The 27750-nt window shown below is 41.3% G+C and overlaps 1 protein-coding gene across 11 annotated transcripts in view; it reads left to right on the forward strand.

Annotated features, from left to right (window-relative positions):
* UBR3 (ubiquitin protein ligase E3 component n-recognin 3) overlaps nucleotides 1-27750 on the forward strand; it is a 211124-nt gene that overhangs the window by 74287 nt on the left and 109087 nt on the right. For all 11 annotated transcript variants that reach the window (XM_065560743.1, XM_065560735.1, XM_065560736.1 and 8 more), the window contains one exon: nucleotides 17274-17370. In XM_065560743.1, the coding sequence (XP_065416815.1) occupies nucleotides 17274-17370 (97 nt within the window). The remainder of the gene's footprint in view (nucleotides 1-17273; nucleotides 17371-27750) is intronic.

The raw sequence follows: 27750 nt of genomic DNA on the forward strand, positions 1-27750 counted from the left end.
ACCTAAAACAATTGGACTTTCTGGGCTGTATGAGCTACTTCTTGGCTTCCTTACAGCTTAGAGAGGCCAGTTATCAAGCCCTGATGTCAAAGTATGACTTCACAGTCTATTCAAAATTTTCTTCTCTATTGAACACCTTTCTCAGGAGCAGACACAACAATTTCAGGCCCTCATGATAGAGGGTCAGACAGTTTCCAAGGCATCTCTCCATGCCTCACTTCATACCATTGACACAGCTGCATGTTCCATGGCTACGGCAGTAGTCATGCTCTGAGCTTCCTGGCTGCAGTCTTTTGGCCTCCCACAGGAGGTACAAGATCTGGTGGAAGAGCTTCCTTTTGAAGGCCCAAAGTTGTTTAGTGATGCGGTTGAGAGGTCTCTGCATTCTCTCAAAAACTCTCAGGTGACACTACAATCTCAGAGCATCTCTACATCTGCCTAAATAAAAATACAGCAGGTTGCAGACAGCTCAACAATCTCTCCCAGTCAACTGTTAGCCCATGAAACCGGCTGAAGCCCCCCACGTAGAAGACCAGATTCCCTAAGAAAGGGCCCTCCTCTTCAGCAACCACTCAGCCAGGGACATCTTCAAAACATCCATTTGACCCATTGGTTGAGGGTCACAGACTAACTCCCACTCTAGATCCTGCATTGCACCTATTCCCCTTCCACCCTTATGGAGGGCATCTCTTTAATTTCTTACCTTATTGGGAGCTCATCACATCAGACAGCTGAATCCTATAAGAGATTTCTACAAGCTATTCCATCCATCTTTTCAACCTCCCCCCAGTCTGCCTTTGGGAACCCCTCTCACAAAGACCTTTTAAAGCAGGAGGTACGATCCTGCCTAGGTGTGAGGGCAATCAAACCTGTCCCACCAGACTTTCTCAGGAAGGGTTCTTTTCTTGGTACTTCCTTGTCTTAAAGAAAAATGGGGGGTGGAGACCAATTCTCGACGTCAGGACTTTAAATACCTTCATCTGCTCCCAGCAATTAAAAATGGTGACCCTAGCAACAATAATTCCCTCTCTAGATCTGGGACATTCATTCTTTTCATTCAACCTTCAGGATGCTTATTTTCATGCCATTCATACCAGGCAGAAATGATTTCTACGTTTTGTGGTAGACAGGGATCACTCCCAGTATTGTCTCCTACCCTTGGTCTCTCCACTGCCCTAAGGATCTTTATCAAAGTTCTGTCAGCCACAGCAGCCTATCTTTACTAGATGGGCATATCATCTTTCCTTACGTGGATGATTGGCTCTTGAAGGGCTGCTCGCTTCTCAGAGCACAGACAGCAACCAGCAAGGTCCTGTTTCTGTTTCATTCTCTGAGTTTCTACTTCAGAATGGAGACATCTACCCTAACACCCACGCAACATATAGATTTAATCGGGGCCATTGTGGACTCCTCCTCCACCAGAGCATACTTACCCAGGGACCAATGCACCACAACGTCCAACCTTGTTTCAGCAATCCAACAGAGTCTACAAATCACTGCAAGGGCTTGTCTGCAACTTCTGGGCCACATGACAGCATGTATGTTTGTGACTTCCTTAGCACTTTCAGTATCTTCAAGCATGATTGAGAACTGTGTACACCCCCAAGAGACACAGTCTTTATAAGTGGGTGTCTGTATCTTGGAAGGTCCTTGATTGTCTGAACTGGTAGAAGGACCCACAAAAGGTGTGTATCAGAGTTCCATGAATACAGCCTCCTCTCACGAGGATTATCACCACAGATGCTTCCCTCATAGGTTGGGGTGCCCATTTCCAAAACTTCACAGCGCAGGGCAAATGGACCCCTCAGGAGGTGATCCTCCGTATCAACATATTAGAGCTCAAATTTAATGTCCATTAAATTTGCCAACAGTTCCTACAACACATCAAGGATCACCCAGTCAAGATAATGCTGGACAACAGAGCAGTGATGTATTACATCAATCGGAAAGGAGCAGCAAGATCCCGGTCCTTATGCGCTGAATCCATAAAACTATGGAACTGGTGCATATCACACCACATATAGATCTCAGCAGTTAACTACTAGGACTACAGAACACAGTGGCTGATTCCCTCGGCAGACATTTCAGCATCAACCATGAGTAGGATCTGAACAATGAGGTGTTCTAAGAGATCTCTTAGCTGGAGCTATCCACAGGTAGATCTTTTTGCTACTCCACCCCATGCAAAGTGCAAGGGGAGGGCACAGTCACAACTTAATGGGATATGACTTGATCGTTATGTGGCCTTGAGTTCTGATGTACACTTATCCACTAATGCCTCTACTTCTCAAGTTCCTAAGTAAATTGAGACGAGAAACTAATGACCATGATGTTGAGACAGGTGTGATTCCTAGAGCTGACTCGCATGTCCATGCAGCCTTCTCTCCACATTCCTCTGAGCCTGACTCACCCAGGGATTGGTCACCCCACCCCAGTCACCTCAAGGCCTGGCTTCTTGATGGCTCTCTGGTATAGAACAAGTCTGCTCTCCAGATAGTCAAAGTGCTATTTAATAGCAGAAAGCCCACAACAAGGGAAACTTACCTGCAAAAGTAGAAACACTTCCAGGCTTGGTACAACCATGAAGCTTTACTGCCTCTCAAATCCTCTTTGGCTCACATCCTTGATTACCTGCCGAATTTAAAGACCACATGCTTATCGCTGAACTCCATTAAAGTTCACCTTGCTGCCATCGCAGCTTTTCACTTTCCCATAGAAGGATTCTCAGTCTTTACTCATCCCACCACTGCAAGATTTATTAAAGGCCTTATTCAATCTTTCTTCCTAACCAAGAAACCAACTCCACCATGGAACCTCATGTTAGTTCTCAGTGCCCTGAGGGATACCCCCATTTGAACCTATGGAGAGTTGTACCCTCCTTCATTTGTTCCTTTACGGCCTTGTTCCTTCAGCCAGGATGATAGGGGAGCTTGGGCTGTTGATGGTGGACCCACTATACACAGTGGTCTACCACGATAAAGTGTCTCTGCATCCACACCCTTGCTTCCTCCTTAAAGTTTCTTCTGAATTCCCGGTTAAGAGATTCATCTCCTGGTATTTTACTCCAAGCCTCACCCTTCAAGGGAAGAAGTGAGCCTCCATACACTGAGCATTAAAAAAGCTCTTGCCTTTTACCTCGACAGGACTATGCTCTTCTGGGCTTCCCCTGCACTCTTCACCTTCATCTCAGATATTTGCAGGGAGGCCACCTGGTCTTCACCACGTGCGTTTTACTGGAATTACTTTCTTGTGGCTGACATGGCTTTTGGTGACATTGTCCTATGATCCGTACTAAATCCACTTCTTTGGCACCTCCATGCTGAAGGGAGTCTCCTGACTTGTAGCACCCATAGGGACGCTACTCAAAGAAGGAGGAGAGGTTACTTATCTTGTACAGTAACTTGAGTTTTTTTAGATGTGTGTTCCTCTGGGTGCTCTGCGGCCTGCCCCCCTTCCTCTCTGCCTGGGAGTCTCTCTCTCGGAACTTTTGTGGTTGAGAAGAAACTGGAGTGGTGGTCGATCCTCCCTATATGTCCTCATTTGGGGGATGAGTTTGTCTAGGGTGCAGATGCAGATCTGTGGACACCACTGACAAAAATATCCAATCAAGGGCATGCGTATTCTGACTTGGAGTGCCCATAGGTTTCACACATCTCAAAGAACTCAAGTTACTGTACAAAGTAACCTCTCCTTTCCTGTCCTGAGGAGCTTGCAGACTAAATTGGATTTAATGCAGCAGAAGTTGATGATATCAAAGGAGAAGAGGAATTGAGGGATGTTGGTGAATGAGCATGTTCTACCAACTTCTTCGTGCCCCACAGCAGACAAGCAGCAAAGGAATCTGAAAAGCCACACGCATTTTGGCATTATATTGAATGATTAACTGAAATGCCTGGGAGTTGTGGGGTGAGGGTGGAATAAAACTCCTTCCAATGGAATCACTTGAGAACTAGCAGAACATCTTGTCAGCAGGAATTTGGGGAGAATACAGGCCAGGTTACCAGTTTCTGGTAAAATCCAACTAGAGAGAGCATAGAAGTTCTCTGTAACTGTCACTATGATGTTCTGATAGCAGATACAAAGAGACTTTTTAGCACCTGCGCTCCAAGTTGGAATTATTTAGCATAGGCTTGACTAAAATTAGGTTCTTCTGGTAATCATGAAATCTTTGCTCGGAGAAAACAAAATCCGTGAATTTGTTAGTGTCTGGGTATGATAAAATGACTTTGAAAGCGCTCATGTAAAGTTATTCAGATCACTGTAAATAAGAAAACCCCTCCAAGCTATACTGAAGGTTACACAAAAGATAGCATCCACCACTATGAAAGCACATCTGTATAGGTTTATAGGCTCTTGATTTTGAAAGGTGTGTAGCTAGGTACAAAAGCAAACCACGTTTACAGTTCTTTGAGCTGGAGAGACAGACCCTTACAATTCACCACTTTCCAGAATAAAGGTTTCCAGTCTTGCATGGGTTTTGTTTTTGGCCTGGACACTAATATAGCTTTAATGCAGTTGCCAAACATGGGGAATATAGCTCAGTGGGGAAACAGTTCTCACGTCCTTTGAAAACATTTTTGAGATTTTGAACATTTTTCCCATTCTGCAACAGGATGAACCAGAGATGTTTCAGAATTTTTCACAAAAATCCAGAGAGGGATATCCCAGAATAGCTAATAGCCCAGTGCTTGGGGCACTGACCTGGGAAGTGGAAGTGTCTGATTCAGAGCAAGGACTTGAACATACATCTCCCACATCCCATGGGTATGCCCTAACCACTTGGTTAGTCTCGGATGGGTCTTTCCCAATCTCTCCTGTTGGTAATCTTCAACTTTGTTTAAATAAAATATTATTTGGACCAGAATGAGACAGATACTGACTCTATAGCCCACTGGTTAGGGCACTCACCTGGGATGAGGGAAATACAGGTTCAGTTCATTGTTTTGAATCAGGCAGAAAACAAAACATTTCATTGAAAAAATTCTCGACCAGCTCTGAGAGTGAGGGCAAAGTGATGAGTCTTTCACTTTGGTACATATTAGCTGTACCAGACCTACCGTATTTTCCGGCGTATAAGACGACTGGGCGTATAAGACGACCCCCAACTTTTCCAGTTAAAATATAGAGTTTGGGATATACTCGCCGTATAAGACTACCCCTCTTCCAACGCACACCAAATAAAAATTAAAAAAACATCAGATTTGATTTCAATATGGTAATTTTAATTCAAATGCTTATGACATGCAGGTACTTAGCAGGAAAACTGTCACTTATAAACATAAGGCTGTTTGTCATCAAACATGTAAACATAAAACAGTGCAAGTGGATTAAACTTTTCCTAATTCACTCTAAAGCTGAAAGGAAGGATAAGACAATAAACCCATGGGAGCTGCCATGCTGTTTGTTTTCTAAGCTGTCAACCAAACTGGAACTGATGATGATAGGAGGAAGATAACAAACAATAGAGAGAGAGCAAGTGCCGGGCAAGTCCCTGGCGAGTTAGCAACGCCCATCATAACTGCAAGCTATGGTATTTTTACAGGTTTTGCTGGCATGACAGTTTCCCTTTAAAAGCCTTCAAAATCCTCCTGTTCGTCATCTGATATCATAAGTACATCAATGACATCTTGTGATACATTTGTAAGGCAGTCATCGTATGGATCGAATTCCGTATCAGATGGTGTGGTCTCAGCTTCAGCTTCCTCTTCATCTTGCCACAAGTAGTCGTCCTCCATACCATCTAATGAATTTGATATGCCACACTTCTTGAAAGACTTGATTACTATTTCTGCATCAATATCATTCCAGGCTTTTATGACAAACTTGCACAAAACATCCAACTGTGGAGCACGCATGTTTCCTCCTTTTGTGAATGACTTTTCGCCGCTAACCATCCATTCATTCCACTGTTCTCGAATGCAATCTTTAAATGGCTTGTTTAGGCACACATCCAGTGGCTGTACCAACGATGTCAATCCTACAGGAATAACTGCCACATCTGTGTTTAGTCTTGCAAGCCTTTGCTTGGTGCTGGGAGTTAAATGAGCCCTGAACATATCCCACACCAGTAGACTACATTTTTGAATAAGTCCACCTGGTCGCCTGCTCCATACATTATCAAGCCATAGCTTTACCCCTTCTTCATCCATCCAGCCTTTTTCATTCACATGTACAAAACAACCAACAGGGAACTTGAGTTTTGGCATTGTTTTTCTTTTAAAAATAATCATTGGTCTCAGTTTGGCGCCATCAGCTGTGCATCCTAGTACCACTGTAAAACTGGACTTCTCATGTCCTGTTGTTTTAATTAAAATTGTTTTTTCACCTTTTTGATGGACAGTTTTATTTCCAACCATATCAAAATTAATTGGAGTTTCATCCATATTTCCAATACTACTTAACGCATAGCCATGTTTAGTGCGCTATTGTATTACGTATCGATGGAAACTATTTACTTTGCTATCAAGCTCTGCAGGTAATTTTTGGGCAATTTTCGTCTTTTGCCTCAGTACCATATTATGCCTTCCCATGAATCTAGTACACCAGGATACAGTGGCCTTAAATCTGTTGCTGTGATCTGGGTTAGATTTGGCCCACTGAAGTACAAACAAACGTATTTTATTTCATGTCACTACATAACCGTTTTGGCCATGCTCATTCACCATGTCTGCTACATGTTTTTCGAGTTCTGGCCAATGTGGGGTGCCTCTTCTTAATGCACACTTACCCCTTGGCATACTCTTTAATGCTTTTTCATTTGCTTTCCAGTCCCGAACCATCTTTTCTGTTACTCCATATTGTCTTGCAGCAGCGCAGTTATTATGTTCCATGGCAAAGTTTACAACTTTAAGTTTGAAACTGGCTTCATATTTCTTTCTTCTTGCTGGTGGAGCCATGATGGGGTTTTGACTGTTGGAAATTTGTATACTGTACTGTATGTACTGGTGCTATACTGTATGAACAGGTACAGATACTGGTGCTGTACTGTATGTGGTACCCAGTATACAACAGCGATGTACCTTACCGGCGATTGGCTGGTTGTTGTATACAAAGCCTGCTTGGATTGGTCAGCTCTCCCTGCCTGCCCAGCCCTCCCTGTCTCCAAGACTATCAGAGCGGTAGCGCAAACACGCCTCTTTCACCCATCTGGCCCGCCCTTGTATCCTATTACCTCCTTCTCTGTCTCTCAGATCTCGCACATGCGTGCCTGTGCCGCTTCACTGCAGTCCTCAGGAGCGAGATCTGAGAGGCAGAGAAGGAGGTAATAGGATACAAGGGCGGGCCAGACGGGTGAAAGAGGCGTGTTTGTGCTACCGCGTGTTTTTCTGGGCACAGCGCCGCTCTCTCTCTTTTTTCCATACCCCGGGCGTCCCGGACGCCTGCAGCTTGCTCCGCCCTTGCTGCTTTCATACGGTCGCCGCATACGGCGGGGATGCGGCCGCGGCCGTTTTTGAGCTCCCCCCACCATATGCGGTGACCGCAGATTCTCCAGTCCGGATTGGAAGTTTCAGCACCCGCCCTATAAGACGACACCCGGCGTATAAGACGACCCCCGACTTTTGAGAAGATTTTCCTGGGTTACAAGGTAGTCTTATACGCCAGAAAATACAGTATATATCACCTTTCAACAAGTCCTGTTTCATATGTACAATTGAGACAGTTGACAGAGCACTATCTAGATATTTAATACTCTGTCTCTTTTGGGTGTCAGTATATAACAAAGATGGGAAAAAGTCAGCCTATCGGAACTAGTTAGATTGTTGGTTGGTGTGTTCCCTTTCTAGCTCTGTTGGACCATTCGGAGTGTGTTCTTGGTGGGAGATTAAAGGATTATAGCAGTGGGAGTTGAGGTTACTTACGAAACTTGCAGGGTCTCCTTTTTTAAGTAGCAACAAATTACAGGGCTCTTGCAAGAATGAGAGCTTGTATGGTTTTGCATGTGTCTACTAAGCCATCTGTAAAATGAAAGCATAGGATCCCAGAAGGAATGATGAAAATCCACAGTCAATACTACAGTTCTGTGTTATGGCCTGCTGCAGTTTATAAATATTTATGTGCTTTGCTACTTTGAGACAGTTTTTGCAAAATCCCCAAACTGTTTCCTGTATGTACATTTTAAAAAGAGTTAAAACTCAAACAATGACCTGTTCCCTAATACTAACTCCTTAACCTGATAACCATACATCCATCGCTGTACAACTGTGTTTAGAGGGCATCATCTGTAGGACGTCAGGGGACCCAAAGCAGAGAGCACATTTGCTTAAAGGAACATTCAAGTTAAAAATATTGCTTGATCTTGTCCGTCACACTGATTGTTGTTTGTCATTGTATTGTATGCATTGTCATTTATTACAAGGTTGAATTTTGCTATAGGCATTTAGTGTTATATTTTCCTCTGGGATGCATGCAATGAACTTCCTTTAAAAGCAATGATAGTTAAGGTCTAAATCAGAGGTTCCCAAACTTATTTGGCCTACCGTCCCCTTTTCAGAAAAAAAATTACTCAGCGCCCTCCTGGAAACCTACCTTCTTTAAGCGAACAAACAGAAAGATGCAGTGATAAATTTGCATTCTTTTATGTATCTATATTTCTACCTACGTCCTACAATATAGTAAAGAAAGATGTGTTATTAGAATATCGCCCATGACATCAGGTATACAGTGGTTTTTGCATAAGACTACAAAAGACAACCAAACTAAAATCCTAATTAAACTAATAAACTGGGTTTTGCTTTGCTCAGCATTAGATATATGTATTTGATATTAAATTGTCAAATATCAAACTAAATTTATCAAGAAATAATTAATTTAAAAAATAATCAATATGCAAAAAAAAATCAGTTAATAGTTTTAATTTAGTTTGCCCTTATTTAAATAATTGTACCTTAACACATGCCTTATTTACCAATTAACACAGATGATTCGATAGATATAAATAAATGTTAATAGTTAACAGTTTTTTACGATTTCATTCCCCTGTTTTCGTTAATATTGTAATAAAAATATGACAAATATATTGACTGTACACTTCAAATAGTACTGTACCGACACAAGCCTGCTACGATTTTATTATTAGTAAGCACTAGAGACACAGAAACGTACGGTAGATATGTAAGAAAATGTATAAAAATACTCATGTAAATTGCTGTTTTATTGAAACAACGATAATACAGTTTGCTTTGTATGTGATCCGTAATCCGTAAAGATCGAGGGTATCGAATGTGAATAAAAATTTTTAAATACTTATTGCATTATTGTTAACTGCTTTTTACACAATTCAGAAACAATCTAAATTAGATTTCATACATGTCACCTATTTATAGTATCGTATTGTAAACAAGTCATTACACACACATATTCCTGCCGATGCATGCTGGACTTCCCGACAATGCGCGACACGCTCGCCTGCCAACACTTGCTTGTTAAGAGCTGTTGGTGGACTTGACACCTGATCGGTTATAATTTGTGAATTTATTTGGAAAATAAAGTAATTACTATAACTTTAACTCTATGTTACACAACAGATGAAATATGTACGAACGTTTTTTCAAAATTTTCTTATATTCTCTTCTTTCTTTATGCTTCTGCCGCCCCCTTATTTTCATTCAATGCCCCCCAATTGCACCCGAGGCTACTACTGCCCCCCTGGATCGTTCCAGTGCCCCCCAGGGGGCGGTATCGCCCACTTTGGGAACCTCTGGTCTAAATAGAGTGAAATTCATCTAAGTATAGTGGACCTGCAGAAAGTGCCCACTAATATTTAAATCCCAGTTAAGCCATTAACAAGGGTAAATTTTGCCAATAGTAAAGGGACTGAATACCCATTGGCCAAAATCAGTCCTAGCATAATCAGACATCTTTGACATCCATTGGTGTCAGTAGTGAGTTGTACCCATTTAGCTAAGGCTGAAGTTAGCCCCTCATATTTCTGTAGTTATCAAAATAAAACAGTTTAAAATAAAAAGTATTGCAAATGGCAAAGTTGTCCATGTCTCTGTGTAGAATAAACTATATCATGTATTCTCCCAATAATATGTGAAGATTAAAGATGAACTCTGCATATGTGTGTGTGTGTGTGTGTGTGTGTGTGTGTGTGTGTGTGTAGGACACTAGTCTTCTCATATTATGCTAGAACATCAAAATAATTTTTGCCAGTCATAGTTTTAAGGAATGCTACAGTGTGTTAAACTCTTCTGTGTTGGGCCTGGTGGAGCTAAAATTCTATGCATTTGATTTCTGCATGTTTTTACTGTGGTAGTAATTTAATCATTGAATGCTGCTTTCACGTAGCTATGTTAAAGTGGTAGTTGCTTAAAATTTTATATGAAATGAATAAACTAAATCTGGGTTTAGGTTAGAAATCTTTTAAAAAAGATTTATGGTGACATTTAAAAAAATCTAACTTGTTTAAAAGGACATGCTTTGTTGATTTACACTGCTATTTAGACTTACTCCTCTACTGGCAGCTGCTCTTTAAATTAATGCCTACCCTGGCTTTTAAGATACCAAGTTGAAAAGAGAAAAGTAATGTTTAAGAATGTGTTGGGTTTGGTACCGCATAATGCTAATCTTCTCCAGAAATAAGGTGAGAGCTGTAAATGTTAGTTATAAAATTAAGTCCAATTTCAAAATGATTGATCACAAATGTAAGAAAAGAAACTGAATTGTTGGGTGGATTGAATTAAGAATGATAAGTTTATAAGTATATTTATACACAGTACTTTGTAACCAAGGGCTTGTCTACACGAGGTGTTTAATCCAGAGCTTTTGGCAGTATGCAAGTCACAGTAATTGCATGGGACTGTGTGTCCTATGTCAAAGTGCATTGTTGTGTACACACGTCGACAGTTTGCTGCGAATGGAGGGTGTAACATTTCCAGAGGATATGATGTTCCTTGCTTTGCTGCTCAACAGTGTGAAATTCTGGGATTTTTCTCACTGTGCATTGTGGCAGAAGCAGAAGTAGCAGAAGCCAGGTTAGTTCAAATTGTTAAAAACAAACAAACCAACCAACCCATGATTCATCTGTCTCCCCCCTGTACTTCCTTTATGGGTGGGCTAGCACCATTTTCTAATTGCTGTCGGCCAGCATGGCTCCAACAATGCTCCGCGCAGCTTATACTTGAATACATAGAGGTTGCTTGTGATGTATTTCAGTATTCAAAGCAGCATGAATTTGGCGTGGAACTTTGCCTGCTGCATCATCAAACAGGTAGCAGGAGACTAGGAGGGGCTTCAGTGGTGGTGGAACCAGGACACGGACAAAGCAGTCGATGACAACAGGCAACTGATGATAGAGGACTGGTTCCTTGAGCAGTTTCACAGCATGCAGCACCATTTCTGGGCTTTAGAAAATAGCACGGATTGGTAGGAAAGGACTGTTCTGCAGACCTGATATGACCAGCAGTGGTGAGAGAATTTCAGGATGGGGAAGGCAACCTTTCTGGATGTGTGTACTGAGCTAACTACAGCGGCAGCCTAGCAACGTGCCGTGCCCATACCCATGAGTCAGTGGGGGACAATTGCCATCTGTAAGGTGACCACCACTGAATGCTTCCAGTCTGTAGCAAACCAATTTGGCATGGAAAGATCTACCACTGTCATGCCGGTGTGTGATGCCATGGAAAAAATATTGTTGCAATGGTTATTGACGGCTTTGCACACATGGAATTCCCAAGCTGATTGGGACGGTTGATGGGAGCCACATGCTTATTATTTGTCCCCTCCCTCCCAACCAGGCATTAGAATTCATAAACAGAAAAGGGCATTTCTCTGTGGTGCTCCAAGGGTTTGTCACCACCATGGCAAACTTATGGACAGAAATGCTGGGTGGTCTGGAAGGATCCATGACCCCAGGATCTTTTGGAACTCAGCTCTGTTTACTTCAATGGACTTGTCCCTGGGGATGCTATGGATATTAATGGGGTGGACATTGCTCCGGTTATCTTGAGAGACCCAGTTTATCCTCTGCTCCCCTGGTTAATTAAGCCATTCACAAGCTAATTGGATAGAAGGAAGGAACTCTTTAACTGCTGCCTCAGTAGTTGCAGAATGATAGTGGAGGTGCATTTGGTTGTTTGTAGGGGAGAAGGCGCTTTTTGTGAAATAGGTTGGAAGCAGCAGAAAAAAAGTCCCAAAGATTATAGCAGCGTGTTGTATTTGGCGCAATATTTGTGAGAGTAAAGGAGAAAGCCTTAATGAGGGGTGGGAAGCTGAGGTGCAGAGATTTGCTCAGTAGTTGAGCAGCCAGCAAGGTGTCCAATACAAAATGTAAACAGCTGGGGCAATATCATCAGGATGTGTACTGCAATTAATTTGAGTCTTTAGACCTGAAATTGTGCAGCTGTACATCCAGCTGTTAACCAGCGGAGGGGGGAAGGGCTGGAAGTTTTTTGTGCAGCTCAGTGTTTTTTTTTTATGGTACTGGAAATGCAATGTCTGTCTTGTACCTTGTGTCTTTGCCTCCATGTCTTTGTAAAGCCTTATGGATTAGTACAAACTTAATTATTTTCTGTGAAAAATGAGCTGTTGACTTCTTAGAAATGAAATTTTAAAGGTTTTTATTATTAAATAATCTGTGAGTAACAAACAGAAATGAATCTTCAACTGAAATGAAAATGAAACGTTTTTTTAATTATGAAACACTATATTAAAAACAAAGAGCCCTTTCTTAAAAGAGTAGTGAAACAAAACAGGGAAGTGCAACAGGCAGGAGTCAACTCAACGATTAAGAAGCTTGAAGTCACAGGAAAGTATATGGCTTGTCTCTGTCTCTTCTTGTTTGTTGCACCTCTGGTGTTGAGTGCTGAAGCTCAAATTTACTAAGGGCCGTAGAAGGCTCAAAGGAGCTGGGGTCCCAGGTGCCACTGTTCTCAGTGCCCCGAGCTGGGGAATGGCTTCTGGGAGCAGTGCCGCAGGTGTACAGTGGGGAGGAGAAGTTGTTCCCAGAGGCCTGTGTTGTAGGGCAGTGGTTCTCAACCAGGTGTCTGTGGCCGCCTGGGGGGCTGTGAGCAGGTTTTAGGAATCCAGCAAGCATGGCCGGTGTTAGACTCGCTAGGACCCAGGGCAGAAGGCCAAATGCCTGCCGCGCAGGACTGTAGCCCATGGCCCCAAATCCCCCTGTTGCGTGAGGCCCTGGGCAATTGCCCTGCTTGCTACCCCCTAATGCTGGCCTGGCTTTTATATGCAGCAAAACAGTAGTTGTGGCATAGCTGGGCTGTGGAGTTTTTATAACACGTTGGGGAGGGCCTTCAGAAAGAAAAAGGTTGAGAACCCCTGTTGTAGGGGCTGTATAACGTGGCTGGGTGTTGGTTTGCAGTACTGCATTGCCTGCTGCCTTAGTAGTAGCATGCATTTCAACAGGGCATCTTGGCTTTGAATTGCCTCCAGGTGTTGCCTCTGCATCTCACTATCTTTTTTTCCATACTGTCATTGGCCACAACAGTGCTTTCCCTGGTAACTGCCATGCGGTCCTTTGTTGCAGTGGCAAACTCCCTGGAAATCTTCTTGTTGGATTCCATTCCCGTCGTCAGACACAGCCCTCTGCCTCCACCTCTCTGGATTTCTCGTGGTGTGGTGATGTGCGGGTGGGATTTTTTTGGTGGAGGGTGGGGGGCATGGATTCTGAAATGATGTCCATGAACATTTTATCACAAGTTTTCCGTTTTCTCTTGCTCAGGTTTGCCAGTCCTCTGCCATTGATAAAATCCCTGTCCTTAATGGTCTGGCCAATGCAGGGTGCCATAGCTGTGCGGGTATTTGTTCATAACAAGCGGTTATGGTTATGTTCTAGGGAGAATGTGATAGCAATTTTTTCGCACATATTTCTGGCGTTACCATCCCTGAGATTCTTTCCAGGCAGGAGGGAATCTTAGAGATGGTAAGCGATGCATGCGTTGGGATTTTCGTCTGTGCAGTATTGTCATAAATATAAAGGGAAGGGTAACAACCTTTATGTATGCAGTAACATAAAATTCCTCCTGGCCAGAGGTACAGAATCACTTTACCTGTAAGGGGTTAAGAAGCTCAAATAACCTGGTTGGCACCTGACCAAAAGGACCAAAAAGGAAAAGATACTTTCAAATCTGGGAGGGGGTGAGGTTTTGTTTGTGTTCTCTTTGTTTGTTCCCTCTCTGGATGGAGAGAAATACCAAGCAGGTAAATATCTCCTGAAAATATACCTGAAATTATACATCTAAAATTACAGAAATTGTAAGTAGAGGCAAGGAAATGCATTAGATTATCTTTTGTTTTAGCTTGTGAATTTTCCCTATGCTAAGAGCGAGTTTTATTCCTGTTTTTTGTAACTTTGAAGCTGAGCCTAGAGGGGAATCCTCTGTGTTTAAATCTTTTTATTACCTTGTAAAGTTACCTTCCATCCTGATTTTGCAGGTGTGATTCTTTTACTTTTTCTTTAAATAAAGTTCTTCCTTAAAGAACCTGATTGATTTTCAGTGTCCTAGAGACAAAGGGTCTGGTCGGTATTCGCATACATAAAAGTTGTTACCCTTCCCTTTATATTTATGACAACTATATACTGTTTGGCTTTGCAGTTGTGCCTTGGAGGCTGAGGGAGAGTATGTGTGTTTGGGAATATGTTCCTGATATGGAGATGCTGTTGGGAAATATGTTCCTGATCTGCCTTTGAAGTATTTGTGTCTTGGAGGTGCTTACATGGTGTTGGAGGAGTTAACGGGGGAGTTGCATAGTAATCCCCTCTACATCCCCTTTAGGCTGTCCTGACTTTGGATGACATTTCACTGAGATGGGTGATTAGTAGGCAGAGAATGGCCTTACTGAAAAAGGCAAAGGGCAGACCAGCAAGATACACTGTGAAGTTATTCGCCAAGATGATTCTCCCCCAGAAGTGCTATAGGTGAGAAAGGGAGTTGCGAACTACCCTGGGGAGAAGGCCATGCAGCTATTGCTGAACAACAATCTCTCAGCCTTAGATTTTGCTTTATCTGCCCTGCAGACATGTTGAAAGTGCAGTGAAAAATAGCTAGCTTTCTGCACTGATTACGTGAAGATTCACTCTTATCACTGAGAATGGTGTTACAGGACATTTGTACGTCAGCAGGGAGCTATACCGTTTGTGGCCTTATAGGCATGCATTGTTGATGTCTATCTTGTGTAAAGTCAGAACACTAACCAAACTTCTTTTCCTGTAATCATTGTCTCAATAAACTTTTGCATTTCACACAAAAGAAAGTTTTCCTTATTTGAATCTACTGCAGGAGGGAGGGTAGAGTAGAGATTGCAGCTGCACCATGCTGCCAGCTGCCGTTTTGCGGTGGCAAACTGGATTTGGGGTGTGTGGAGTGGGCGTTCTCCAGGCAGGACAGCTGAGGGAAGGGGAAAGGAAAATAGATACATGGACACGTCCCTTCCATAGTGTGGGCCTGAAAACTGTCAGTAGTTGGGCTTTAGTATGAGAAGGAGGCGAGTTGCCCAACCAGAGTAGCTGCTGTCTTGGAAAGATATGTGGGGCACCAAACAGACAGCATGGACTAAGGGAGGGAGGTGGAGACCTCGGACTCAGAAAGGCTTCTAGCTCACATCTGCCTACACTGACTGTGGCCATGGGGCACTGGAACACAGGCTAGCAAGGCTGTATAACAACAATAATAATAACAATAATGAATTAAAACTTTAATATTAAATTATCTAAACAATTATTAAAAGACTTACAATCCGATGGGATCAGCCTCCTCAGTCCTGGTCTGCATTGCTGACCGGGAATCGAGGTTGATTATTGCATGTTGGGAATCTGGCTCTCCTATCTTCTGTATCAGGATCCTGAGTCTTGAACAGATCCTGGCTTTCTGGGGTGATCTCTTTATGGATCTCCTCGTGCTCATCATCCGATGAATTTTGCTGGTTTTGCTGGTCATCCTTGAGGGAGTGGAGGGGTGAGTGGGCAGCGGGCTCCACAAGTTTCTAGGTTGTATCGTTATGTAAAATCCTATCCAGTATCTCAAGAAGTTGACAAGTTGCATGTTCCTGGCCAGATTTTTTCCTGTCATCCCTTGTTTTAATGTAGGTCCTCCTGAGCTGCTTGCTCTTTATCTAGTACTGTTTGGCATCTGGTCTTGGCTCCTCGCAGACATCTGTCTAGCAGTGTCTGCAAAAATAGGTCTTTATTCTGGTGGCTGTTACAAGAACTTCCTGCCCCAGCACTTCTCCCAAGATGGTGACAAGATCCAGGTTTTTGGTGCAGCTCCAAGTAGCTGCTTGAGGCATGTCCTGGGGCTTCTGGAGTATTATTGTAGCTATGGTGAGAAATTGGAATCCATGAGCAAAAGGACAAATTCTGTTTGTGTGCCAGTTGATGAATGGCGGGACATCTGTTTAACTTGACCCCAGAGCAGGGGAGGACACACAGGTAAACAGGTCAGTAATGGTCACCTGCAAAGCAGTGTGGGGCAGCTGTTGGAAGAGTGCCAAAGTAGTTTGCAACAGCATTGCATGCACATGAACAATGGACTGTACTAACTTGATTTCCAGCAAAGTTAGTTCACTTTGAAAGATGACTCCAGAGTTTGCCATAAATGCGGAGTCAGTGCACTACAATAAATTGTGTTGTGCATACACGAGTATTTTCAAACTGGATTATTTTGACTTAATCCAGTTTAACACCCCTCCATTTGCCCCTCTCCCTGGTGTAGACAACCCCTAAATGTCATCCAACCATTAACTACCTCATGTTCATTACCTCTTATTTCCATGGCTGGCTGTATTTACCAAATTCTATCTTTTCCTAAAAGAGTTCAAAATAAAGGAAAATATCATGAATATGAAAAAGTGGGGATGTGAACTGCAACTAAGGAAAAACTGCTGTTATTCAGGGCTTTAAAATAATTTTTGAATGATGCTTTATAAATCCAGTTTTTCTTTTATTGTCAGTTGTCATTTTAGAGGCATCATACAAGTATTTTTTTAAGGTATTATACAAAAATAAATGAAATTCTATAAGGTATTGAAGTCAAGCTGCTTAATGAAAGATATCTATTGCCTGAAATGCTCTTTCTTTTTAATTTTTATTGTGTAACTGAGCGAAAATATCTTTAATAGTGAAGATATGCACTGATGTATGAAAAAGTAAGAAACTAAGCTACATTGTCTGCTGCTGAAGACAATTTAGAAAATTAAAAAATTATATAAAATACATGTGCCTCCTGTAAGCTAATTAACAAAACAATCTGGAATAATTTATAGTGTTTAGAAGTTAATGTTAACTTATGCTTGCTTTTTTTTGTTTGTTTAAACAACAGCTGATATCTGGGATAAAGAATTTGACCCAGTCATGGTAATTCTTCGTACAGTTTACCGTAGAGATGTGCAATCTGCAATGGACAGATATACAGCATTGTAAGTTGATCATACTCAGTAGTATAAGAACAGAATACTGCATATTGTACAGGGTCTTTATTTTATGGGTATTCATTGGCATGCTATGTCATTATGTAGTTAAAAGGACATTATCAATATTTTTAGGCCTCAAATTTGACTTTCAACAAATAATTATAAATTGGCAGACAGTGTCTGGATTCTTATGATTTTAATCTACCATCCTCCCTCAAATCAACTTAACCCCAGGTTCCACATCTGATTGAGACTTGCAGTTTGGGGGGTAATACCTCCTCCAGTCCCCACAAACTATGCCCATGAAGAAGACTAAAGTATTCCAAACTGACCACAGCCAGTGGTTACAACTAGTGGACAGCCAGATGACCAAGTTGTTATGAGTTTATGTCATGTAATTAGAAAACCAGTATGATTCAGAGACACTTAACAGACTGATACGTACTGAACTTCAAAGACAAGGTGATAATATCAATATTGTAAATGGTAGACACGGTGTGTAAAGTATCTTATTTAAATGAACCCCAGCCATACCTGGCAGAGCATTAAAGGATCTTATGATGAACACATCTGGTGTGTATAAGCAAGCTGTGTAGCCAGTCCATATCTGGTACAGAGGAACATGACAAATGGGATCGTTTGGTGTGTGTGGGGGGAGTACAAAGCAAACTATAAAATCTTGTTGGTCCCTTTTACCTTTAGATCTTTTCTTACATGTTGTCTTTATCACTGTTTGTTTCTTTTCTGCTCGAATATATAAGTCTTCCGGGTAAAGACTGCATCTTCATATCTGTCTGTACAGTGCTTAGCCCAAAGGGGTGCTTATCCTAACTGGGATCGATGGGCCCAATCACAATAAAAATATTAATAATAATGGACATAACACAGGGGATTGCAAGGTGTAATCCATTGTTAATAATGAAGTGTTTCGAGGCCTTCGGATAGATGATCTTCCATCAATACAAATTACTTTTAGGCATGAGAGGAAGCAGAATAGAGAACTCAACTACAATGTAATGTTGAGTAAGGGGTAATAGTAATCAAGAGACTGAAGCATCGGAACCCTGAGTGTGTGCGTGTTGCCTTATCCATGGTTCTGACATATAGCCCTCTGGCTACATCATAGATGTGAAAATGTGACCTTTCTTTTTGTTAACTGGTGGTGGGAGTGTATTAGACCTTTGGAATAAACTGTAGAAGACTTTTTGAGACCAATAGATTAGAAGTCCTGGCCTTCATTTTGGATTTACTCTACACATGCATCCTTGCACCACCAGGCATACATATGGCTGTGTATGCACTGGATGTAGGTGAAAGAGCATCTGATGAATTCCTGCCTGTGGCTGTATTTAAAACTCTGAAATGTGTTTCTTCTCATACAATTTCTCTAGCCTTACTCACTCTTGCTTGCATATTTATACCTGCCCCTGGAAATTTCCACTACATGCATCCGACGAAGTGGGTATTCACCCACGAAAGCTCATGCTCCTATACGTCTGTTAGTCTATAAAATGCCACAGGACTCTTTGCTGCTTCTCATACAAGTGACTCTTGAAATCGAATCTTGGATGGGGTGGAGCTTTTATGTTTCTCTATTTACCCATCATATGTTTTTATAGTTCCTTTTGCCTGTTAGCAAAGAGATTTGTTTAAACAGGCTGTGAGGGAGGAAATCCTTCGTTTCACCTCTATCTTGATCCTGCAGAGTTGTTGTTTAAATGCTGATTTTGTGTCATAATTTCATCGACAACACCCTGCATTGTTATGAAGGCAGGATTATGATCTTGCTGTAAGGTTACTCATATGAGGATAGAAAAAGAGGGGATGATCTTAAATGACTTTAATAAAGATTTGGGACCTTACAAAGATAAAGGCAAAGTAATTTTGCTGCTTTTATTAATTTTGTCTTATAAAGAAGCAGACACGTGACAACATCTGCATCCTAATTTAAAACCTATAATTTTTGCTATTTTGATTGCATCATATGTAATGTGTGTAATATAAACATCTTTTCTGGTTTGAAGAATAATTATTTTTGGAAAATATTGCTTTTCATAATCCATGCATTGCATTAGATTTTATATAGCTAAAATATCCCAGGTTGTTTTTATCCATTTATACTGATTGAAAGTCTTCTTCCGGTTAACTAGTTACTCCCTTTTGCTGACATATTCTGTATTGGAACACCATATATTTTATGTGTCATAAGTATACCATATTGCAGGATTGGAGGCTAATTTTGTTGGCGAGGGGAGGGGAAATTCTCAGATCAGTAAATAATTTGAAGACTTTGAAAGTGACAGGGTAAATTAAACTTCAGTTCAATAACACTAAGCACATTTTGTCAGGATGAAAGCATCTTTCCTTGTTTCTTAATCTAGAGTAAAAGTTTGAGAAGTCTCTGATTTTGTTAGTCAGAGAATGAGCGGTAGTAAGAGATGCTGAGCTTGATTTTTTTCAAAAAAGTTGTATAATATCATGCATTTAACATGACTACACATACATGGTCAGTTTTGTATCCATGTGGCCACTGAAAGGTACCAGCATCTGGTTTGCATGCATAGTTAGGGCCCTGAGTTTTCATGAAGTAATGCTGACATTTTTCTTTGAGTTTAGATTGTTCTGTTAATGTTTTTGAAATGACAAGTCACAATGATCAGCTTGAACAAGTACATAACCTTTTATTCTTGAACTAATTGAGTAATGCGTTTTTAGAGGCCAGTTTAGAAACTGATTGGAAAAATAAACTTGTCTTCACTTTACTTCTCCTACATTTGCATAATCAAATATTACAGTATTCTGTATATTGAAATTGTCTGAGATCATAACTTTGCCTTTTATTTATATAGGTGCACTGTAGTAGACAGATGCTGAATTAAACAGACAAAATAATACCTTAAAATAAATAAAAGTTCTGAGAAGCAAGGAAATTCAGTCTTAGGTTACCACTCTGTCCTTCACTCCTAGATGTTTGGGTATTACACCAGCCTGAGAGAAGGGGACAGGATCATAGAGGTGACTTGTTTTTTTTTTTTTTTTAACGTTTATTGGAGTACAAAATAAGTACTTAAAAACTTGCATAAATTTAAAATAGCCTCAGCTGAGTACTCTCGTATCCCTATGATACTTGTATCAACCTCTTTTTTTCAACATAAACACAGATTGTAAACTCTTTGGGGCACTTTGCCGTTTTTGTTGTATGTCTGTACAGTGCCTAACTGTTGAGTGCTCGAATTTGCAACTTTAATGTTCTTAAGAACATAAGAACGGCCATCCTAGGTCAGACCAGTGATCCATCTACCCCAGTATCCTGTCTTCTGACATTGTCCAGCGCCAGATGCTTCAGGGGAATGAACAGAAAAGGGCAATTATCAAGTGATCAATCCCCTGTCCAATCCCAGCTTCTGACAGTTAGAGGTTTAGGGACAACCAGAGCGTAGGATTGCATCCCTGACCATTTTGGCTAATAACCATTGGTGAACCTATCATCCATGAATTTATCTAATTCTTTTTTGAACCCAGTTATACTTTTGGTTTTTACAACATCCCCTGGTAACAAGTTCCACAGGTTGGCTGTGTGTTGTGTGAAGAAATACCTCCTTTTGTTTGTTTTAAACTTCATCTGCCATTTTGTTGCCCAGTCACCCACTTTAGTGAGATCCCAGTCTTAGACCATGTCTACACTTACCGGGGATAAGGGTAGACAAGACAAGACAAGATAAATCTTCACTAGACCCACTAAATTGACTGCAGAGCGCTCTCCAGTTGACTCCGGTACTCCACTGGAATGAGACTTCCCCTCTTATCACATGACTGCTTATTTTGCTTAGGAGCCTTTGGTGTGGGACCTTGTCAAAGGTTTTCTGAAAGTCCAAGTACACTATGGATCACCTTTGTCCGCATGCTTGTTGACACTCTTAAAGAATTCTAATAGATTGGTGAGCATGATTTCCGTTTACAAAAGTTGTGTTGATTCTTCCCCAACATATTGTGTTCATCTATGTGTCTGATAATTCTGTTCTTTACTATAGTTTCAATTAGTTTTCCTGGTACTGAAGTTATGGGCTTGTAATTGCCAAGATTGCCTCCAGAACCTTTTAAAAAAATTGGCATTACATTAGGTATCCTCCAGTCATTTGGCACAGAGACTGATTTAAGCGATAGGTTACATACCACGGTTAGTAGTTCTGTAATTTCATATTTGAATTCCTTCAGAACTCCTGAGTGAATACCCTTCAGTCCTGGTGACTTATTACTGTTACATTTATCAGTTTGTTCCAAAACTACCTCTATTGACTCCTCAGTCTGCGACAGTTCCTCAGATATGTCACCTAAACAGAATGGCTCAGATGTGGGAATCTTCCTCACATATTCTGCAGTTAAGACCTATACAAAGAATTAATTTAGCTTCTCCACAATGGCCTTGTCTTCCTTGAGCACTCCTTTGGCACCTCGATTGTCCAGTGGCCCCACTGATTGTTTGGCAGGCTTCCCACTTCTGATTTACTTACAAAAACTAACAGCAAATTTTTTTCGCCTTTTGTTAGTTGCTCATCAAATTCTTTTTTGGTCTGCCTAATTATACTTTTACACTTGGCTTGCCGGAGTTTATGCTTCTTTCTATCTTCCTCAGTTGGATTTGACTTCCAATTTTTTTGTCTATGCCTCTTTTACTCTGTTGTTTAGCCATGGTGGCTTTTTTTTTATCCTCTTACTGGTTTTTTTTATTTATTTGGGGTGTACATTTAGTTATGATGTGTTTAAAAAGTTTCCATGCAGCTTGCAGGCATTTCACCCTTGTGACTGTTCTTTTAATTTTCCTTTAACTAGTTTCCTCCTTTCTGTGTAGTTCCCCTTTCTGAAATTAAATAGTACTATGGTGGGTTTATTTGGTATTCCTCCCCCTACAAGAATGTAAAATTTAATTATATTATGGTCACTATTACCAAGCAGTTCAGCTATGTTCACCTTTTGGGTGAGATCCTGTGTGCCACTTAGGACTAAATCAAGCATTCTCTCCCCTTGTGGGTTCCAGTACTAGATGCTCCAAGAAGCAGTCATTAATGTGTCTCAGAATTTTATCTCTGCATCCCATCCTGAGGTGACATGTTTCCAGTCAATATGGAGATAGTTGTAATCCCCCATTATTATTGGGTTTTCTGTTTTTGTAGCCTCTCTAATATACCTGAGCATTTCAAAATCACCATCACCATCCTGGTCACGTGGTCAGTAGTATATTCCTGCTGCTATACTCTTATTGTTCAAGCATGGAATTTCTATTCATAGAGATTTTATGGTACAGTTTGATTTATTTAAGATTTTTACTATACTTGATTTTATACTTTCTTTCACATGTAGTGCTACTTATTCTGTATACTTTGTATTCTGGTATTATCATGTCCCATTCATTATCTTTATTCCACCAAGTTTCTGTGATGCCTATTATAACAATATGCTCATTTAATATCAGGCACTCAAGTTCAGCCATTTTAGGTTTGTTCTACACTATACACTTACGTCTGCATAATTACGTCGCTTAGGGGTGTGGAAAATCCATGCTCCTGAGCGACATATGTATGCCGACTGAACTCCTGGTGTAGACAGCACTGTGTCGATGGGAGGGCTTCTCCCATCAACATAGCTACCGCCTCTCAGGGGAGTGAAGTACTTACACTGACGGGAAGAGATCTCCTGTTGGCGTAGGTAGTGCCTTAACTTAGTGCTACAGCTGCATCGGTACGGCTTCACTTCTGCAGTGCTGTATGTGTAGACAGGCCCTTAGTATTTAGACTTCTAGCATTTGTACACACGTACTTTTTTAAATTTGCCTATATTTCGTTGTCTGTCTTCATGAGATGTAATTGAATGGGACTCTGTCATTTGACTGTTTCCCTTTGATTCCTACCTGTATCTATCAACTTCTATCCTCTCTACTTTGTAGGATTTAGCATACCCATTTTAATAAATCCTCCCATAAAAGATGTCTCTGTCCAAACTATGTGCTCCTTCACACCTGTTGGCTTTCCTTCAGCCCTTAATTTAAAAACTCCCCTATGACCTTTTAAATTATATACGCCAGCAATCTTGTTCTGATTTGGTGTAGGTGGAGCCCATCTTTTAACACTTAAAAAAAAATGTAATTTGATGTATAAAATGTTGGCTGGGTAACTTTTGCATTCAACACGTAACACTGGTTTACAATTTTTGAGAAGTCGTTTGCTTCAGAGATAAAATGTGCTATTTATAATGTATTTTGATGTGCTGAATTCAAATATGACAATTAAAACAAATAATTGGCTACTGTTTCTAAGATATTTAAGTTTTTACATTTTATGTCTATGTATATTGTGTAGATAGTAGAGTTTTAATCATAAATTGTAAACCTAGGTCTTTTCATGTGTTTATGGTTGCTTTACATGATAATATTTCACCTGTCCTGTTTATGTAACACTTTAAAAATCAGCAAAAGGGTTATATAAATAAAATTTATTATGAAACAAAAGGCAAAAAACTATTATGTACATAGTTTAGTCCTATTCAGTGTCTACTCGGCGCTTCTTGGCTTGTCTCTTGTATTCATTAAATGGAGCATCTCTTGTCACTGTCCAGGAACAGTCTGCAAGCATTGATGGGCTCCATTTGCCCTGATAGGGTTTCTCCATTGTTGCAATGTCCTGGTGAAATCGCTCGCCGTGCTCGTCGCTCACTGCTCCGCAGTTCGGTGGAAAAAAATCTAGATGAGAGTGCAAAAAATGTATCTTTAGTGACATGTTGCAAGCAAGGCTTTTGTATGCCTTGAGGAGGTTTTCCACCAACAACCTGTAGTTGTCTGCCTTGTTATTTCCGAGAAAATTTATTGCCACTAACTGGAAGGCTTTCCATGCCATCTTTTCCTTGCCACGCAGTGCATGGTCAAATGCATCAGCTCGAAGAAGTTCACGAATCTGAGGACCAACAAAGACACCTTCCTTTATCTTAGCTTCACTTAACCTGGGAAATTTTCCACGGAGGTACTTGAAAGCTGCTTGTGTTTTGTCAATGGCCTTGACAAAGTTCTTCATCAGACCCAGCTTGATGTGTAAGGGTGGTAACAAAATCTTCCTTGATTCAACAAGTGGTAGATGCTGAACACTTTTCCTCCCAGGCTCCAATGACTGTCGGAGTGGCCAGTCTTTCTTGATGTAGTGGGAATCTCTTGCACGACTATCCCATTCGCAGAGAAAACAGCAGTACTTTGTGTATCCAGTCTGCAGACCGAGCAAGAGAGCAACAACCTTCAAATCGCCACAAAGCTGCCACTGATGTTGGTCATAGTTTATGCACCTCAAAAGTTGTTTCATGTTGTCATAGGTTTCCTTCATATGGACTGCATGACCAACTGGAATTGATGGCAAAACATTGCCATTATGCAGTAAAACAGCTTTAAGACTCGTCTTCGATGAATCAATGAACAGTCTCCACTCATCTGGATCGTGAACGATGTTGAGGGCTGCCATCACACCATCGATGTTGTTGCAGGCTACAAGATCACCTTCCATGAAGAAGAATGGGACAAGATCCTTTTGACGGTCACGGAACATGGAAACCCTAACATCACCTGCCAGGAGATTCCACTGCTGTAGTCTGGAGCCCAACAGCTCTGCCTTACTCTTGGGTAGTTCCAAATCCCTGACAAGGTCATTCAGTTCACCTTATGTTATGAGGTGTGGTTCAGAGGAGGAGGATGGGAGAAAATGTGGGTCCTGTGACATTGATGGTTCAGGACCAGAAGTTTCATCCTCTTCCTCGTCTGACTCAAGTGAGAATGATTCTGGTGCATCAGGAACCGGCAGTCCTTCTCCGTGGCGTACTGGGCGTATAGCTGATGGAATGTTTGGATAATGCACAGTCCACTTTTTCTTCTTTGACACACCTTTCCCAACTGGAGGCACCATGCAGAAGTAACAATTGCTGGTATGATCTGTTGGCTCTCTCCAAATTGTTGGCACTGCAAAAGGCATAGATTTCCTTTTCCTGTTCAACCACTGGCGAAGATTTGTTGCACAAGTGTTGCAGCATATGTGAGGGGCCCACCTCTTGTCCTGATCTCAAATTTTGCAGCCAAAATAAAGGTGATAGGCTTTCTTAACCATAGTGGGATACTGCGCTTTTGTGATGCAAAAGTCAGTTCACCACAAACATAGCAGAAGTTATCTGCACTGTTCACACAAGTACGAGGCATCTCTGCTCACTTTGGCTAAACAGAAATGTGTCCCTTTGCAAAATCAAACACTGATAAATAAGAGAGCATAACACTGTATGATTTCTAGAGCTGATATAGGGCAATTTGTTCAGCAGAGTGATGTAAGCTTCGTTATGATTGTATCATCCATGACTTTTAGGAATAACATGATGCAATTCATATCATGTATGACGCAATACCAGCTTCAGATTGCATCATTCATTGTTTTGCCTAAAAAGCAAGTATTGTCCAAACCCGGTCATAGATTTATTCATAGATCCAGTCAAAGATGTATTTTAGTCATTTCTGGTTTAAATTGAGATCCCTTCCCTTTATAACTCACTTATCCTCCGCCATTCCCAAGTCAAGGGTCGTATATACTGACCCAATATCATATCTTGAAAACTAGAGCCAATCAATAATTTTAAGCATCATTTTCATTCTCAGTGACCCAGAATTACTAAAGTTTGACTACATTTATTTCAGAAGCATTTTGGCTGTAGAGCAGTGTAATTTTAGAATTGCTGCATTTGAAAAGAAAAAATGCAGGTCACTTTCATTTGCACAGTGGTTGCTTGGTATATGAGTTTTGATGGAGGTTAGTTTCAGAAAGAGAGAATATGAGCCTTCTTTACTTTTACTGGTTTAATTCAGCGTCTGGGCTTGCCTATTCCTTCCAGCCTGTCCCAGACCAGGTGCGAGAAATCTACTAGTTCATTTGCTCATTTTGTTCCATTCTCCGTACTTTTGCTCTCTACATTACTGCTTTAATTCACCCATCCTTTTCCTCTTCCTCAGCTCTAACACCACTTTCTTCCTCTTTTATTAGAATCTCTACTCCAACCAAGTTCTGCTCTTGTGCAGGGCAAGGGGACTGCAGGGACCAATTTGTGGCTTCTGAATTCACAGCCATCCAGCTGCTCGCAAATTAGAACTAGTATGCCAGTTGAGAATTGGGCTGAGCTCTGCCATGTCCCTCCCTTCCCTGTAATGCCCGCTTCCTTAGTGGACTTTGTGTCTAGACTGCTCCTCTTGTGAAATCCAACAGGATTCTGTTCTAGCTCCCCTGTTCTTTTCAGTCTGTTGCCGGCACACAGTGCCCGAGGACAGCAACAGCGGGGTTCGTTGCTCGGTGTGCTTCGCGCCAATAAACACACCAGGGGTGGAGAAACAAACAAAGTTTATTTGGGATCCCAAAGCGGTGCAAGGAGACTGGCAAGTCTCAAATCAAGCACACTAACAGGAACAATTTTTCTTCTTTTATACATTTTGCAGTTAAGCATCACCCCCCCCCCCTCCCTTCCTCCCTCCCCTTCTACCCCTCTCTTCCCTGGTAACAGTTACTAAGCAAATAACGATTATATTTAAGCAGTTAAGTCATTCTTGGCAGCTATAAGCCCAGCTTGTTAGTAACTTCTTTAAACCGTTATCTTGTCCTTTTTCCCTTCAGCCAGAAACATGCAGGCCTCATTATTACCGCTTGATACCGGTGTGAGCAGGGGGTTGCACACAGATAACTGGTTGCTTACATATTCCAATTGCACCTGGCTTTTGAGGTTGATTAGAGTTTAAACATGGAAGAAGTTTGGTTCATATAGGCCTAGTGCAGGAAGGCTTCATTGACACTTAGTGGCCTTCCACCCTCCCGAGTTACCTAGGGTTATGCCTAGTGACACCAACAAGTCTGCCTTTTCTCCCTGTCCTCGTCACCTTTTCACCATTGACCTAGTGTGCTAAAAATAGAGTATAAATGCAGCAGCTTGAGCCACAGGATGGCTAGCCACTCTGAGTACTTGCCCTTAGTTACTACTCTTGCACTGATATTCAACTGTATGTACTTTACCCTGAATTGTGCTCCTCCACTACTTCTGTGTTTACAGACATGCCTGTCACCACCTACATAAGACTACCAGTGTGTAGCTATGCCTCAAATTGTTCAGCAGAAATTTTCATCCATGCCTTCATGTCTGATCTTGAAAACTGCAAGGCTTTTCTATGAGGCTTTCCCAGATTTCAGATGTCCAGATGCAGGCACATGCAGAATTCTGCTGCTGGCTTTTTCATTCAAACAAAGTCACATGACCCCATCAGCTAATTAAATTCTGCAATGATAAAGAGACACAATAGCAAAGGGAGAGAAATTACAAGGTGTAAGCAAAGGAGAA

Source organism: Chrysemys picta, chromosome 11 (genome assembly GCF_011386835.1).
Source record: "Chrysemys picta bellii isolate R12L10 chromosome 11, ASM1138683v2, whole genome shotgun sequence".
In the NCBI taxonomy this organism is placed as follows: domain Eukaryota; kingdom Metazoa; phylum Chordata; order Testudines; family Emydidae; genus Chrysemys; species Chrysemys picta.